We start from the raw sequence: 16,757 nt of genomic DNA, 5'->3' as shown, positions 1-16,757 counted from the left end.
AGATCATTATTCTCTTTGTCCTGATGCTGTGGTTTGCTCGCAGCTCACAGGATGTGTTCTGCACCTCTCAAGAAACTGAGCTGCTGAGCTCATGGAAAAAAAGCTGGGTCAGAGGCAGGGGGGGAAAAAAGGAGAGACAGAGAAACTAAGATGTGAAGCTTTATAAGCCACAAACACCCACGCAGCAGGGTCCTGTGCTGCTTTAAAGGTAAAATGAACATTGAGGTCTTGCCGTGGCTGTGCTATAATTAGACTGGTTGTGCAAAGAAAAATCAATGCGTGCAAAATATATAATTTTTGCACAGTGAAAGAAACTAGGTCATTTGAAAACAAGCAGCCTGAGTTGCAGAGCCAAGATCCACATGGGGCTTTCTGGACTACAGTGCTCTAATGAGTAGCACTGAAATCGGTCCAGTTCTGCCACCTTTCGATGCTTGTAAACCTATAGCAGTTCTCTGGTGCTCGAGGAGGATCTAGTATTTCTGGTAGTGGCAGCTGCCTCACAATAACTTCCAGGCTGCTGCCGCTTTTTAAAGCCATGTTGAGGCATGAGTTGTAAAGCACAGCCTCTTTGTCTTCTCTCATTTTCTTCTCTTGTAGGTCTCTCTGTTCAGTTCTGTTTGTTTCTTGTTCTTGTGTCAGTGTAAGAGCTACAGGAGGCTAAAATTTATGCAGGGAGCAGGTGAAGCCAGGCAATGGCAGAGCAAGCTTCCCACCCCCTTGGCTCCCTCCCATGCCTTCTAAATGTGCTGTTTCCTCTGGCACTTCTCGGGCACAATCCTGCAAGCTTTCCTCCTGGGAGTAGCTATGCCTCAGGCAAGCAGACCCACTGACTTCCACTTCCACTTGCTTTAATAGACCTGCAGAATCAGGCCTTTGCTGCTTGAGCTGTTTTTGTAGGGACGGACACAACTTTTACTAAACAATCGTGAAAAGTGGCTTCTGTTTGGCAACGGGGGACGTCAAGAAGCGGCCCTCACTGTTACCTCTTAAACCATCCAGTTATTAAATACATTGAGCTTCAAATCTTCAGGGTTAGCTAAAACATTGCTAGACTAGACTCCCTCCAAGGAACGCTCTCAGAAGGGTAGAAATTCTGTATTACGCTCAGGTGCCTTTGACCTTGTGTTCCACTCTGACCTGAAGCCCACACACTCAGGCTCACAAGTGCCACTGAAGCTGCACTTAGGCTTTATTCTGGTGTCTCTGCACATGACGGTTTCCACAAGAAAAGCCCAGGACCAATCTGCATGCTTTGGCTCTTCTGTAAGTTAGATTTGTATTGGAACGCAGGGTTCCAGCTTTCAGCCTGAGTAACTTGCAGAGGAAGCAGAATGTCTTGTTTAGAGTCTGCGGAGGTATTTACTGAAGGGGTTGGGAGGTATTTACAGAAGGGGTTGAATCCAGTGGTGAGCTGGAGCCGGTTCGCGCGAACCAGTTAAATTTAGAAGCAATTTTAGAACCGGTTGTTAGGGCTCCCTGAGCTCCCGGCTGGGGAGGCTCCCCCGGCCCCTTCCCCACCTTCCCCCCTCTTGCAGAGCCTCGGCATGCCACACTGCCGGCACCGGCTCTGGACCGCTCCTGCTTTGAGCAGCATGGTAAGGGGGTGGGGCTGCGAGCTCCAGCGGGCTGCGTGGCATCCATACACGCTGCCCTGAGCAGCATGGTAAGGGGGCTGGGCCAGGGCTGGGAGGAGGTGTTGGATAAGGAGCAGGGAGCGGTTGGAGGTGGCGGAGGTTCTGGTGGGGGCGGTCAGGGGACGGGGAATAGGGGGGTTAGGTAGGCAGTCACTGCCCCAGAAAGTCCCAGCCAGGCTGGGGCTTGGCTGGGGCAGCCCCTCAGGAAAGGGGCCCCGACTCGCAGCGCTAGGGAGGGTGCATGGTGTAGGGCTCAGTGTTATAGAAGGGGTCTGTTGGAGACAGGGCCAGCTCTAGGCACCAGCAAAACAAGCAGGTGCTTGGCGCCGGCCATGCCGCCCCAGAAATGTGCCCCCGCCATCCTAGCTCTCCTCCTGCTCCCCTGAGCACGCTGCCGCTGCTCCGCTTCTCCCCACTCCCAGGCTTGCTGCGCACCAAACAGCTGTTTCGCGCGGCAAGCCTGGGAGGGAGGGAGGAGAAGCCGAGCGGCGGTGTGCTCCGGGGAGGCAGCGGTGGTGGAGCGGAGGTGAGCTGGGGCGCGGAGCAGTTCCTCTACTCCCCCCCCATTACTTCTTGTGCTCCCCCCCCCGACCCTCGCTCACCTCTGCTCCGCCTGCTCCCCTGAACGCTCTGCCTCTCCCTCGCCTGAGAGGGAGGTGGGAGAAGCAGAGCGGTGGTGTGTTAAGGGGAGCAGGCGGAGCAGAGGTGAGCTAGGGCAGGGGGTTGTGGGGGGAAGCCGTAGGAAGCAATGCGGGGGGGGGAAATGTGGCATGCCTGGGCGAGGAGGCGGGGCTGGGGATTTGGGGAAGGGGTTGGGAAGGAGCGGAGCCAGGGACGGGGGGGCATGAAAAAAAAGCGGGGGCAGCCAAAAATTTTTTTGCTTGGGGTGGCAAAAATCCTAGAGCTGGCCCTGGTTGGAGAAGGGGCTCAGTGCTAGAGGGGGCTGCATGGAGCAGCACCGTTTGAGGGGCGCGGGGCTATGGAAGGACTGCGGGGCCCTGTGTCCTGTCTCGGGGCAGGGGCCGCGCTACGGCTGGTACCTGCATTGTGCAGCCATCCAGGCAGCTGCTCCGGGGGCCCCGCAGGCAGAGGCTGATCTGATGACGCCTCGCTCAGCAGCCACGGCCGAGCTCCATGCTGCTTCCTGCCCGGCCCAGGAAGTGTGACCGGCTGCACTGGGCAGGGAGATCAGGCACCATGTGACTGGGCGCCGCACAGGGCCGGGGAGCCAGGCCCCTGGCAGCAGCAGCCTCCTCTGCCCCAGGAGCCGGGCAGGGCCGGCTGGTGCCGTGGCTGGGGGCTGCCTTGGGCATGCTGGGGCGAGCCTCCCCCCCCCCCCCCGTCTCTCCCGCTCCTGCGCTGTGGGGTTGTCCGGCCTCCGCCGCTTGGGGGCACTCACATCCCGCGGTGGGGAGTCAGGCAGACGGCAGCCTTTGCCTGCAGGGAGCCGCCGTCCCACATGCCGGGAGCGACCCCACTGATGCAAGGGCTGCAGGACTCCTGTCCCACCAGCAGGCACCTGGGATGGAGAACGGGCCTGGGGAGGGCAGGGGGGCAGGACAGATCCTGGGGGGGAGTGGGAGGGGTCAGGACAGAGCCTGAGGGGCAGGACAGAGGCACATCCCTTAAATCAGAACTTTTTATAGGGAACCGGTTGTTAAGATTTTGGCTGCTCATCACTGGTTGAATCCTTTATCAAAGGCCTCTGGAGGTATTTGCAGGAAGGTGGATGGGGATGAAAGAGCTGTTGTAAGGGGCCTCGGGGTATCCTTCCACGTATAAACCTTGTGAAACTATCCACCATTTCGTACAATCTGGTGCATTCCAAAGGGAAAGAATTTACTCTTCAGAAACATCTTTGTGGGCCATGGATAAATCATGCTTGGCTGGACTGCCTTGTGTTATCCAAAGAGGGCTGAGGTCTAGCAGAGGCACATGCCTTTACATAATTTGCTTTGACTATGATTTAAGCTGCCTTGAGGACTTACTCGATCTGTTTCAGACTGCCTCTGTGTTTTGCAAATACTGTCTGTCCCAAAGGGCCTTGAGGCTTTTAGCACCACTTCTGCTTAGCAGCGATGCTGATCTTTCTCTGTTTTGAAATGGCGGGTGAGCGAGGAGTATTCCTGCCAGCTTCCGTGTCCATTTGATTATAACCCTCCAAATTTTCAGGCATTTGCAAATTTTGCATAATGAACCCCCAGTATCTGACGTGGTCAGACTTGCCTGGGAGAGGTTTGGCGGGAAGGATGGTGGTAGGAGACTTGACCAGCTCTTTTAATATGTGGCTTTAACGTAGTGGCCTGTAAATATACCTAAATTTTGACAGGCTTTGGATCTACATTGGGACTTTGCAACCCTATACTCTGTGTACCTGTACATTTAGCGGAAACTAGCTGATCACTGAGGCAACTTGTTTGTGCCTCATTAACTGTATCTCAAATTCATCTCCTGTACTGGAATGTGCAGTATATTGAGTATGGCTGTTCCTCTCTTCCTGTCATTGCCTTCCTGGGCCTCTTGATTAGCCTTAAGCTGATAGGCTAGTTGGCTTGGTAGCTCACCCAGCCTGATTAGCTAATTATCTTTAATTACCCCAGTCAGCTGTCTCCAGGGGGAGCTAGTTGGCGTCAGAGTGCAGGCTCAGGTTTGAAATCCCCACATTCTGTCACACCCCCCTTTGGGCTGCAAGCGGTTAGGATATAAACGTCCTGTCATTTAAAAAACGTTTTCCCAATGTATTAGGTCTGTTGGCAGCAAAACACTTAGCTGTGTTTGGTTTTGTGGTAGCACCTCTAAAGCCCCGGTTTGGGATTTGGAGCCTAACTGTGCTGGGTGCTGCACACACAGTGCAGACAGACCCTGCCTCAGTGTGCAATGGCAGTAAGGTGAAGTCATTGGTGGATACAACAAACAGAGGTGAGGAGAGCACAAGGTAACATTGACACCTTGATTGTCACTGTGTGTGTGTCCATCCTGCATCGGCCTTGGGGGATGAACTGGGTGACTTCACTGGTCTCCAATCTCTAGCTTTTGTTTTATTTTAACACTCGAGACTGCTTTGCCTAGTGGCCGGGGCACTGGACTGGGTCTCAGACCTAGATATTGTTCCTGACTCTGCCACTGACGTGCTCTGTGCCTCTATGTTATCTTCTGCTCTTTGTCTTACTACCAGATGTTGTAAGTTCTGCAGGACAGGGACTCTTGCTGTGTGTCTGTAGAGTGTCTAGCCCAATGGGGCTCAGATCACCGATGGGGCTGCTAGAGACGACTGTAACGCAACTGGCAATAGCCTCATCAGGCTGGAGGCAATCTAGAGCTGTCATAAACAAGTGGGCTGCTGTGAGAGGTGAAACTAACTTCCCTGGTGCCTCAAGGAGAATGAGGCTGGGGATCTGACCAGCGTCAGATTCTTAAGTGGTTACTTTATGTGTTACGCCAGAGGAGCCCATAGGTGAGTCATGGCCGCAGGGAGCTCCCTGGTGCTCTAATGTGCAGTTCGCCTCGACTAAAACTGCGACATCTCCAAGTGGGTTTCACTAGGTCCCTTCCAGCTGGTAGGTGACAATTGTACAATGATATTTGTACAATTATTTGTACAAATGGACACTTCTTTAAGATGGTAGCTGTTATCAGGGGAGGTTTTTTTCCATTGGGCTGGGAATGGTGACTTCTCTGAATGGGGCTGTTGGAGACTTAGCCTTGTTTCTTCCTTCTCTTCTCAGGGTTCCACCATGTGCTCCTTTGAGATTAGGATGCACCGTTCACAGCTCAGCCCCAGGAGGCTAGTATAGTGCTGGGCTGCTGACGCGCAGAGCACCTGCTGTGGGATATCGCTCCAACTGGGCCATCCTGGGCCGGCGCTCCTTCTCTCCCAGCAGAGCCAATGGACGCCCACGTGGATCTCCTAACAGAACTCGAGCTGCTGGATAAGGTGCCCACGTTGGAGCGGCTGCGGACAGCCCAGAAGCGCAGGGCTCAGCAGCTGAAGAAGTGGGCGCAGTACGAGAAGGAGATGCAGCACAAGAAGCGGAAGCATGAGAAGCGGAGGAGCGCTGTCAGCCACAAGAAGGTGTCTTTTGAGGCCAGCGTGGCTTTGCTGGAGGCGTCACTGAGGAATGATGTGGAAGAAGGTAGGACTTGCTGGGGGCGCCTCTGTCTGGCAAAGTCCTTATGGCTTGGCTACTGGTGAACCTGTTGTACCTCCGTGCGGTGTGCAGGGCCACTTCCCGTGGTGTCTGCACAGAAGCACTGCCCCTGTGGGCTGGCATTTCCTGCAGTGAGGGCACCAGGCAGCACGGATAGGCTAAGGTGGTGCGGTCAGTGTGGAAAGTCACACTTCCTTAGACTGCTGTCAAAAGGTGCCCCAGGTACATGCTGGGGGTGCAGGCTAGATCCTTTTTGGGGGGAGGCTCCTTTCACCTGTCCAACCCTCCCATGCAGGGACAGGCCTATGGTACTTCTGCCCCATATGGCAGGGGAGCTACCAATTCCTATTACTCTGCACTTCTGCAGGAAGATCTTAAAGTGCTGTACGCATGGATAAAAGAAGCCTCCCAGCACCCCGTGAGGTGTGTCAGTGTCTCTTTCCACTTCAGAGATGGAGGAATTGAGGCACAGGGTGGCGGAGTGACCTGCCCAAGGTCCGAAAGCAAATCAGTGTCAGAGCTGGAAATAGAACCGCGATCAGCTTGACTCCCAATCCCCTGCCATAGTAGCTAAGATACTACAATGCTTGCCATTCATGGGGATACCTATCAGTAGCAGAATATACCCTGACCTGGCCTTCCCCTAAAGCAATGTGTTGTATTTCCTCCAGCCTTCACCTGTCACCCAGTACTACAATCGCCACTTCCCATGTATGTGACTTCAATCTAGCTCCACTACACTGTCTGTGGTCAAGGAAACTGTCTGAACAATTTCTCTGACTAACTGTACTGAAAACTAGAATTGAAATTCCCATGCTGAGGAGCAAGAGAACAGCCTCAGCAGCTGCTGATGGGAGTACTGTCCTATCGTAGTAGAAGCTGTATCTGGTTTACTGGCACTTACGTGGATATGTGGAGATGCCTGGAACCTTGCTGAGGTTCATCTTCGCTCTGCCAGTGCAGGTTTATATTGTGGCTTCTAATCTCTAGCCTAGACTGAGTAGGAGCCCTCTCCTCTCTTCCATGTGGCAGCGTGTGCTCCCCCAGCTCTACCAGCTGGTATAGACCTCCCTTTTCCCATCCCACGCCCTTTGGGGAGTGTAGTGGTAGCTGCACACTTACGGTGTGCGTGGATAGGGACTGAGGTTGTCTCCTTTGGCTTCTGCACAGGGTTTAAGGTGTGTGTATGTTGGGGAGGGGGGGGAAGAGGTAACCTGGCCTGCTCTGGAAGGAGTTTCCCACAAAGTCCTCCCACGGCTGTTCTCTCTGAGATACCTTCTTGTATTCCTTTTAGCCCCTCATAAAGACATATTGTACCTAATGGGCATGACAGTGATTGAGTCTGGGGTAGATCGGATTTCCTGTAGAGCTGTGTCTGTCATATCTCTGTAGTGCATTCTGCAAAGCAGTGTACACTGCACAGCTTTAGTGCATGGAATCCTGGTCTGACTCTTGGCAGGTGGGTCTGGGCAGACCTATAATAATCCTTTGGAGACTGACTTACGTATACGTATTTTCACTCTGCGAGTTTAACTGGGTTACAGCTGCCCCCACTGCTGAGCCAGAGTTTCTGAACCCTCACTCTGTTTCATGAATAATTGGCTTCTTGAAGAATGCGAACTATGAGGCCAATTATGAATAATTGTGTCGGTTTTGGACTGTGAAAGCCAGTCATTAGATTTTATGACATGTGACATAAGCGGTAAGTTAGTTGCTGCCTGGCTGGCATCCTTTGGTGGGGGCAGGTAGGTGGCAGCTACTTATGATGTTCTGTATATTTTAAACTGTTGGCCCAGCTGTGAGTGACATGAAATACTTCCATTAAATAGGGTAGTGTTGCTCTCTCACACAATATGTCTGGACTTCTGCCTACTGAGTCTCAAGGCTATAAGAGGTCAAAGGCCAGCAGTATTGTTAAAGATCTCAGTACCTCTGCATCTGCTGGCTTCGGATCATAGAGGTTGGGGGTTAAGAGCATAAGAACTGCTAGACTGGGTCAGACCATGGTTGTCTTGCCCAGTATCTTGTCTCTGACCATTGCTTCAGTGCGAGTGTACAGAACAAGGCAATTGTGGAGTGACCTCCCCAGTCTTCCACTCCCAGCTTCTGACAGGCTGAGGTTTCAAGTTACCTTGAGCATGGGGTTGCATCCCTGACCATCTTGGCTAGTAGCCATTGATGGACCTATGCTCCATTAACTTATCCAGTTCTTTTTTGAACCCAGTTATCTTTTTGGTCATTACAACATCCCATAGCAATGAATTCCACAGGTTAGTTGTGTGAAAAAGTACTCACTCTTGTTTGTGTTCAACTTGCTGCCTATTAATTTCATTGGATGACCCCTGGTTTTTGTATTGTGGGAGAGGGTAAATAACACTTTTCTACACCATTCATGATTTTATAGACCTCTATCATATCGCCCGCTTAGTTGTCTCTTTCCTAAGATGAACAGTCCTAATCTTTTTAGGCTTTCCTGGTATGAAAGTCGTTCCATACCCTTGATCATCTTTGTTTCCCTTCTCTGAGCCTTTTCCTGTTCCACTATATCCTTTTTAAGATGGGGTGACCAGAACTGGACACAGTATTCGAGAGATGGGCACACAATGAATTTATATAATGGCATTTGTTATTTTCAATCCCTTTCCTAATAGTTCCTAACACCCTGTTAGTCTTTTGATCACTGCTGTGCATTGAGTGGAAGTTTTTGTAGAACTATCCACAGTGACTCCAAGATCTTTCTTGGGTGGTAACAGGTAATTTAGAGCCTATCATTGTATATGTATAGCTGGGATTATTTTTTCCAGTGTGCATTACTATGCACTTAACAACATTGAATTTCATCTGCCATTTTGTTGTCCAGTCACTCAGTTTTGTGAGCTCCCTCTGTAGTTCCTCACAGTCTGATTTGCTTCACTATCTTGAATAATTCTGTATCATCTTCAAGCTTTGCCACTTCACTGGTCACCCCCTTTTCCAGATCATTAATGGATACGTTGAACAGCACAGGTCCAAGTACAGATCCTTGGGTGAACTTGAGGGTTGTTTGGGTCTGAGAAGGAACTCACTCCTTATGCCCGTCTCAGAGACGGCTTGTCTAAAATGTCTTTCCTTGTGGGAACGTACTCAAGTGAAAAGAGTGGGTATGAGCAACACCATACCCATGAAAAGAGACCTGCAGCTTAATGAGTCAGCACCTGTGAGTTTAACAAATCCATAACTGAAAACTACATCATGGACTATCCACGTGTGGTATCAAATATGAAACATGTCCTATGCCCTTGAGTTCCAAAGACTTGGTCCACCCCATCATATGAACTAAAGAATCACCATTAGATGTCATGAAATCAAGACTTTTTTCCCCCTAACCTTCAAAGAGTTGAGGGTGACTATCAAATTCTTGAGCAGATTGGCTAATCCACCCCAGATAGAGTTGTAGTGTGCCCACACACAATAGAAAACACACTGTGACTGGCTCAAATAGAGGAAGATCAAACCAGTCTGGCCACGTAGTTTTCTGCTCTGAAACTTTACTACAGCCTCTACTCTACTGAGACAAGCGTAGAGCTGGGTGGAAATTGTAGTGATTAAAAAAAATAAATGCCCATTGTGTATCACTGCAACTGAGAACTTTCAAAATTGTTCACGAAAACCAATGTGTCCCACCCCAGAATAGCCGAATGTCAGATGGTTACGGAGTGGAAAGGCACAGGCCTCAAGACTTTGCTCTGAATCAGACATGAGTACTGTAACCGCTGGGCTATTGGCTCTTCTGGCGGTATGTCTCGTACATATGCATTCTGATCTGAATTTCAGCCCTGGGGCAGTGAAACCTTTCCTGACAAAAGTTAAAGCTGATACGTTCCTGCCAGAAGGTTCCGTTTTTGACAGACAGGCATTGTCCGACAAACATTTTATTGAAAAATTCCTGACCAGCTCTGTCAAGAGCTTTGAAATTGAGAGAAATTGTTCTGCAAAGCATACCTGGTCATCTTGGCATCTGGTCTTAGTTTAGCTTGTAGTGCCAAGGCCACTTCCAGCTAGAAAAGGAATCTGAATGCAGCACACCAGCCTGGCTGGCAGGCTTTTGATCTCCAGAGTGTTGGCCATATTACCTGGGAAAAGTCCCCAGTTGTGCATGGGCAGTGAAGTGGGTCAAATGCATGGTGAATAATAGAATATCAGGGTTGGAAGGGACCTCAGGAGGTCATCTAGTCCAACCCCCTGCTCAAAGCAGGACCAATCCCCAACTAAATCATCCCAGCCAGGGCTTTGTCAAGCCTGACCTTAAAAACTTCAAAGGAAGGAGATTCTACCACCTCCCTAGGTAACGCATTCCAGTGCTTCACCACCCTCCTAGTGAAAAAGTTTTTCCTGATATCCAACCTAAACCTACCCCACTGCAACTTGAGACCATTACTCCTCGTTCTGTCATCTGGTACCACTGAGAACAGTCTAGATCCATCCTCTTTGGAACCCCCTTTCAGGTAGTTGAAAGCAGCGAGCAAATCCCCCCTCATTCTTCTCTTCCACAGACTAAACAATCCCAGTTCCCTCAGCCTCTCCTCATAAGTCACGTGTTCCAGTCCCCTAATCATTTTTGTTGCCCTCCGCTGAACCTTTTCCAATTTTTCCACATCCTTCTTGTAGTGTGGGGCCCAAAACTGGACACAGTACTCCAGATGAGGCCTCACCAATGTTGAATAGATGGGAACAATCACGTCCCTCGATCTGCTGGCAATACCCCTACTTATACAGCCCAAAATGCCAGTGGCCTTCTTGGCAACAACGGCACACTGTTGCCTCATATCCAGCTTCGTGTCCACTGTAACCCCTAGGTCCTTTTCTGCAGAAGTGAACTGGCTTATAGCCTGGCCCTTTAATATTCCCTTCCTGGCTGTAGCTGATGGAGGTGTCTACAGGGAAGAGACCATTTCTGGACACCTGCTAATCACTCTGACCCTGAAACTCATTGGTCCTCTAGAAAGCAGTTTCACATTGCACACAGGCATACCCCGTGGGTTGTGTGGGGACCAGGAGGTGGGCATGCAGTTTGGGGCTTGAAGCTCTTCTATTTAATGGGAAACGCCACATCTGATCTCTTTAAATGTAGTGTTACCACTCTGACCCCTTTCCTTTGGCTCGGCCCATGTGGCAGGATGTTCCTCTTACTAGTCGCGTCCTAGCACGCTAATTCAAATCAGACCACATGTGAAAAAGGCACTTTCAGTGCTAGCTGGAAAAATCAAAGAAACCGTATTGTATTGAATCCCTTAGCTAACTGAAGGCTGAGTGGGGGGCGGGGGAATGCAGAGGGATCATATCCCCAATGCAACATTTGCTTCCCCATTTAGCTGAATATTTCAGATGCCTCTGGAATACTTCAACTCAATGGGGTTGTACTGTGTTCATTTTTCAAGTCTAAAAATAGTTTACAGACCAGGTTTTGTCCCTATTCTGGTCCCTGTTGTCCTTCCTGAGTAGTCAGTACAAAGGGTGGGTGGAATCTAACTGCAGCTGCCAAGTATAGAATTCCCTGGCAGAGGAATTCTTAACTAGTTTAGAACAAGCGGAGCCAGATCCTAAGCAAATGCCCTACACCCGTTTTAGGAGGCAGAATTTTGCTTCATCAGTTTTCAGCTGCCTTTTAGGGCCACAGCCAGATGTTCTTATTTTTATGGCAGCTCCTGCTGTTCAAGGGAAGAGCAATAAAAATGATAATGAGGCTGAGAAGTTAGTTGGGGAAAAAACTGAAGAGCCAGGTGTATGTTTTGGCTCAGAGGTAACTAGGTTGGGGAACACAGTGGTCTAAATTCCTCTTCTTGCAGTTCATACATTTGACATTTGTAAAGCGGAACAAAAGGGTATTACTAGGCATAACAAAGTGAAAATAGGGAGGGGAAAACTTAGATTGAATATCAGGTTAGCAGGGAGATCTACTAAGCTGTGGAATAACCTCCCAAGGGACGTGATAGAAGCCTTGTAGCATGAGACTAGGCTGGATGAATAACCATAAAGTATCCTTTAGAGAACAATCCTGCATGTGCTTCAGGGGATAGATTGGGTGATTTAACAGGTCTTTACCTTTTCTGGCTTCTTTTACTTTTACACTGCTATAAGTGAAAGCAGCAGCAGCTGTTTTGCTCAGTTGTCATAATATAAGTATCAACCCAAAAGGTATTTGTTAACGTTATACGTGGGTTAGAACAAGAAATGCTGCTGAGCCTTACCATTTCCTCTTACAAATAACCACCAGTGTTTGCACTGCAGTCATGTCTAGAGGCCAGGGCCCCATTGTGCTAGACTCTTACAAACATCAACTAAAACCAGTTTCTGCCCAGAAAGGGCTTACGATTAATGTTTAAGACAAAACAGCAGACATGTGATCAGCCTAATGTGCAGCACACAAGCTTCCTCATTCAGAGTGTCATGGCATAGGTGGCTTTTCAGCTGAGATTTACAAGATAAGGTAGTGGCCTTGCAGACTTTTTACAGGGGATTCTTCCTTGCATAAGGAGAAGTGTAGGAGAGCACAGCAGTGCTTGGTGGGAAACTGGACAGACAATCAAGGCTGACATCATTGGCCTCTGTGGAACTATATATAGCCCCCGTACACTGCTTTCCCTGCTACTCATTTACTTGCCCTGTGCGTTAACTGAGAACCACCCACCCACCCTTCCCAGTGTTGTCTGAAGGGTTTTCCTTCCTACTGATATCATAGCAGATGTCCAGCTGTGCAGAGTCCTAACAACTTCCTGGCCAGCATCTGGAACTTCAGAAATACACTCTGGAGAGCAGGTATGATGCTTTTGTTGGTTTCACTGTGAAAGCTGCTGTGAGTAGCTTTGGAATGGAAAGTATTCTTGCAGGATGACAATCCATACAAGCTGGTTTCACTCTTTGTGAAAGGGTGAGTAGCCAGCCCAGCTTCCATGGTGGAAGGTGAACACAAGTACATTCTCTCCAAGGGAGAAATCCTAAATAGGACCTGATTAAAGTAGGCAATGGAGACAACTTCTTGGGCTTTAGTGAATTTGATTTAACTCATGCACAAGTTGTATTTGGAGTAGAAGTACCTGACATGACAAGTTCCTTGCTCACTTTTGGAGGTAGTTCTGCCAAATCCATGGTTAAACTCACTGGCAGGACAGTGTGGTGGAAGCTTAGACAGCCATCCCCAATGCTATATCTAGTTTGTGAATGGAAGACTTGTGAATGAAGACTTCAGTCTCCAGGGCTGTGACCCAATCAATACTTTCTAGAACACTGAACGATGAAAATAATACCTAATAGTTGGCCATCAAATAGGAAACCACCACTGAGACGCTGAAAACTCAGGCCAATCTTCTCCTGAAAGCATGCAGGGCGGCTGTGCCTGGAAAAAGGTATGTGTGCTCAATACCTGAAACACGCTGCATTTGCTTGCAGATTGGGTAACTGCACAACTGCTACCAATTTGCGCTTACAGTTCCCACTTGCATGCATAGCAAAGCAAAAGATTTCCTTATAGCAACTTCAGGAGGTGCTATTCTGTTAAGTGCCTTGGTTGGCTGAGGAGGTAAACTAAAAAGATTGGAGTGTCCGCTGGAAAGTACGGGAGGTCCAGTATTGCCAACTCACGTGACGTGAAATTTGGTGCTGTTTCTTAAAGCCCCACCACTTAGGGTTATTCTCAAAGTAAAAGTTGGGGTTCTCATATATAACTTTCTGGTCTTTCTCTTTGTGGGGAAGCCTGAAAACCCCAAACCTAAAGAGTCGCAAACAGAAGACAAATGAAACCTTCACATTTATTTAAAAAAAAAAACTCTCAACTTGAACATGTGGGATAGCAATAATGGAGGCAGCATTCACTGAAACCAAGCATGAGTCTTTTCTAAATGCTGTGGAGTTTCTCACATATGGATCCAAACCAGAGGCCTGATGCAGATGTTCATGTCTATGGGAAGCTTTGACAGGGTAGGGCTTCAGCATTGGGCCCTGTATTCATAACAAGTAAATCAATATTTACCTAGTTAGAACACTGGCGTTTCCCTTATGATGACCCTTGAAAACCTCCAGAAAGCTGCAGCAGAATCTTGTGCTCGGAATGTGCAGTCCATGTTGTTTTCTTTTCTTTGCACTATTTTAGTATAAAACTGACCTTGTCAATTACAAAAGCATTTTAAAAGAGGCCCTAATTAGCGTCTATAAATTGCTTTCCCTAGCCTTTCCAAGTTTATGTGGTCTGTTCCCTTGTTACTAAAAATCCTTTTATAAGGTGCCTTAATTTTCCACCCACATGATTAGTTTCCTGCAGCCTTTTTCTCAGCTTTTCCTGCATGCAGTCAAGCTTGAAGGTGTTTAATCAGTATGTGCATTTACCTGTTTGATGGGGGATTTTTCTGCTGGCTTCTGTGCTGCCTTGAAGGGCCTGAAAAAAAAAAATTAGTTGTCCCCAGCAGAATCAAGACATATATTTAATAAATTAATCAAGTCCTAAATGTGCAAGGTCTCTGTTCAATAATACATAATTTTTTGGGCTTCTTGGGCACTAAAATCCATTCCTTCTAGTGCACCAACAAGGGAAACGTCAATATCAGCCTTGTTGGCAAAGGTGAAATTATTCTAATGGTAAATTAGTGGAGGTGTGTGCTTCAGTTACATGCTTATACAATCTGGGTCTGACTACAGCCAGGCTGGCTGACGTATGGCAATTAAGCAGTTGTCAGTGACATCAGAACCTGGGAGTCCATCTGATGTTCTAACAAATGGATGACTCTTCCTGGCTGCTTGAAGTCAGAGTTAGGCAGGAAACTCTGTTCCTGTCTTGTCAGACTTTTGAGATTTCAAAAACTTTCCTGGTCTTGAATAGGGATGAAAAGTAACCTGTGAAATTTTTTGCAAATGGAAAATTTCAGATTGGGTCAATAAAAGCATTTCATTCAAATGTTGACCTTTAATTTCTTTTTTACTATAAATTACCTTAAATGTTTAAACTAAAAGTAGTTTTGAATTGAAATAAAATGTTTCATTTCCAAAACATCAAAATGGGAAACTTTGACAACTTAAATTTTTTTTCAAAATGGGAAACTTTTAAAATGAAAACTTTTCCACTTGGTTTTGAGATCAGCATTTTCCTTCTAAAAAGCTATTTCATTGAAAAATTGCCAACCAGCTCTACTTAAAGCATTTACACTATCCACTGAGGAAAGCCCTTTATGGCATGTGCTTTTTCTGTTTCAAGGCATCTGAAATGACAAATAGACCATAAAGAGTGGGGTCGGGCTCTGTTTAATGCGCCTGTCACCGTGTCTAGATATTCTGTCAAACTAAAAATCCAGGCCAAAATTCTCAAACGTTCAGCTCCTAAAGCCATACACAGCACCACAACAACAAAAAAGGGGGGTGGGGGGAAAATGATTTTTTTTTAAAGAAGTACTGAACACTTGCAGCTCCTGTTAACTGCAGTAGAAACCAAAAGTGCACAGCCCCTTTAGACACCCTGGTTTGAAAATTGTAACCTTTATAAATTGGCCCAAATATTTAAAAAACAAAAATCCTTGCCTGTGTTACTGTAATCTGAGATTGATAAAATGAAAACAAGATTGTTAATCTAATTTCTCAGTTTATGCTGTGCGCATGCTCTCTCCCAGCAGGCTCTCTCACTTTACACAATGAAGCTAGAATTTCATGTTCTGTTAATATTCAGCTCATTTTCTGGTTTGTTTTTTGTTTTGTAATCTACAGATCTGATCCCACTTCCACAGGAGTCCAGGGTAAAACCTTGATTGCTATGGATGCATTATCAATTCCTAGCAGAGTATATGTCATGCAGTGCTTGGGTTACCAATATATTGTTGAATGGCAAAATTGAAAACAATACTTTTTTATGGATCTCTTCAATCACTGAAAATATTTCATAGAGGTTTTTTAAAACTCCTATACAGTGGACCCTAAATGTTGGGTTCAAACTACTTGTCCCTCTTTAACAAAGAATGTTCAATTGTATCCAAGCATTTAAAATGTATCTGGACTTGGCCAATGGCTCTTGCCAACTCCTGGATTTTGTTTCTTAACAAAAGTAGCTTAAATTGGTTAAGCTGCTTCTAAAGTGTTGGAAAGAATGTGGTTTGGAGGCTAGTTTCAGCAGCTTTGTCTCCCTGGTTTCACTTTTAAAACCTGACACACTTTGGTAGGTTCAGTCTTTACTCTTGTACTTTTTAGACAAGAACCATCTCTTAAAACAGCTGCGTTGTCTGACTATGAACAGCCATTAATTCCCATTAGCTGCAGTTACTGTTGATCATGTGTGCTGCACACTTCTAGTCTGTATAGACTTGGTTTAAACAGACCCCTTTAGCATGGGTAATCCCACTGATGAATTGTCCGGGTATGATATTGTCTCAGTCAAACAGTGTATTGTCCTGGTTAGTGTGGGGATGGACTAGGACGTCAGTGTTTGAGGCTGCTATTACATATCATCATATGTAATACAGTAAAAGCTGTGTTATCCGGCACTTGATCAACCAGAAAGCTCTATTAACCGGCATTTCTGATATCTCCCAATACACATCTTCAGTCTAGTAACCGGAACTAGTGTACTGCGCAGTCGGTTATGCAATTGCACATTCTGCACTCTACTTTTATGCAAAAGAGGCAGAAGACAAGTAAGCAAGCTGATATCAGGGATTTATTCAAAAAAGCAGCTTCCAGGGTGTGTCACAGGGTCATTACAGATTCAGCCCAATCTCCTGCACCTTCTACATCTACAATGACAGTTGATGCTGATAATGATGACCATGAGGTACTGCAAGATCCTGAAGTGCCTTCTGAATCATCAAAGAAAGATTAAATTATGTTCAGTATAGTTTTAGTGCAAAGAATATTTTTGGTGATCTGCGCTGCCCATAGTGATATGTAGTGGCATAAGAGAACCTACTGTACAGAAACCTTTACCTGTATACACCTAAGTGCTTCAAGAAACCAACCACTCTTC

General features: G+C 47.3%; 1 protein-coding gene across 1 annotated transcript in view; it reads left to right on the top strand.

The window, feature by feature from the left end:
• PPP1R16B (protein phosphatase 1 regulatory subunit 16B) overlaps nucleotides 1–16,757 on the top strand; it is a 102,623-nt gene that overhangs the window by 18,190 nt on the left and 67,676 nt on the right. Inside the window, exon 2 of the mRNA XM_048820868.2 lies at nucleotides 5,363–5,770. Within this exon, the coding sequence (XP_048676825.1) occupies nucleotides 5,524–5,770 (247 nt within the window). The 5' untranslated portion in view covers nucleotides 5,363–5,523. The remainder of the gene's footprint in view (nucleotides 1–5,362; nucleotides 5,771–16,757) is intronic.

Source organism: Caretta caretta, chromosome 13 (genome assembly GCF_965140235.1).
Source record: "Caretta caretta isolate rCarCar2 chromosome 13, rCarCar1.hap1, whole genome shotgun sequence".
Classification (NCBI taxonomy): Eukaryota; Metazoa; Chordata; order Testudines; family Cheloniidae; genus Caretta; species Caretta caretta.
The sequence above is the reverse complement of the archived record's forward strand: the minus strand, read 5'-3'. Positions and strand labels throughout refer to the sequence as shown.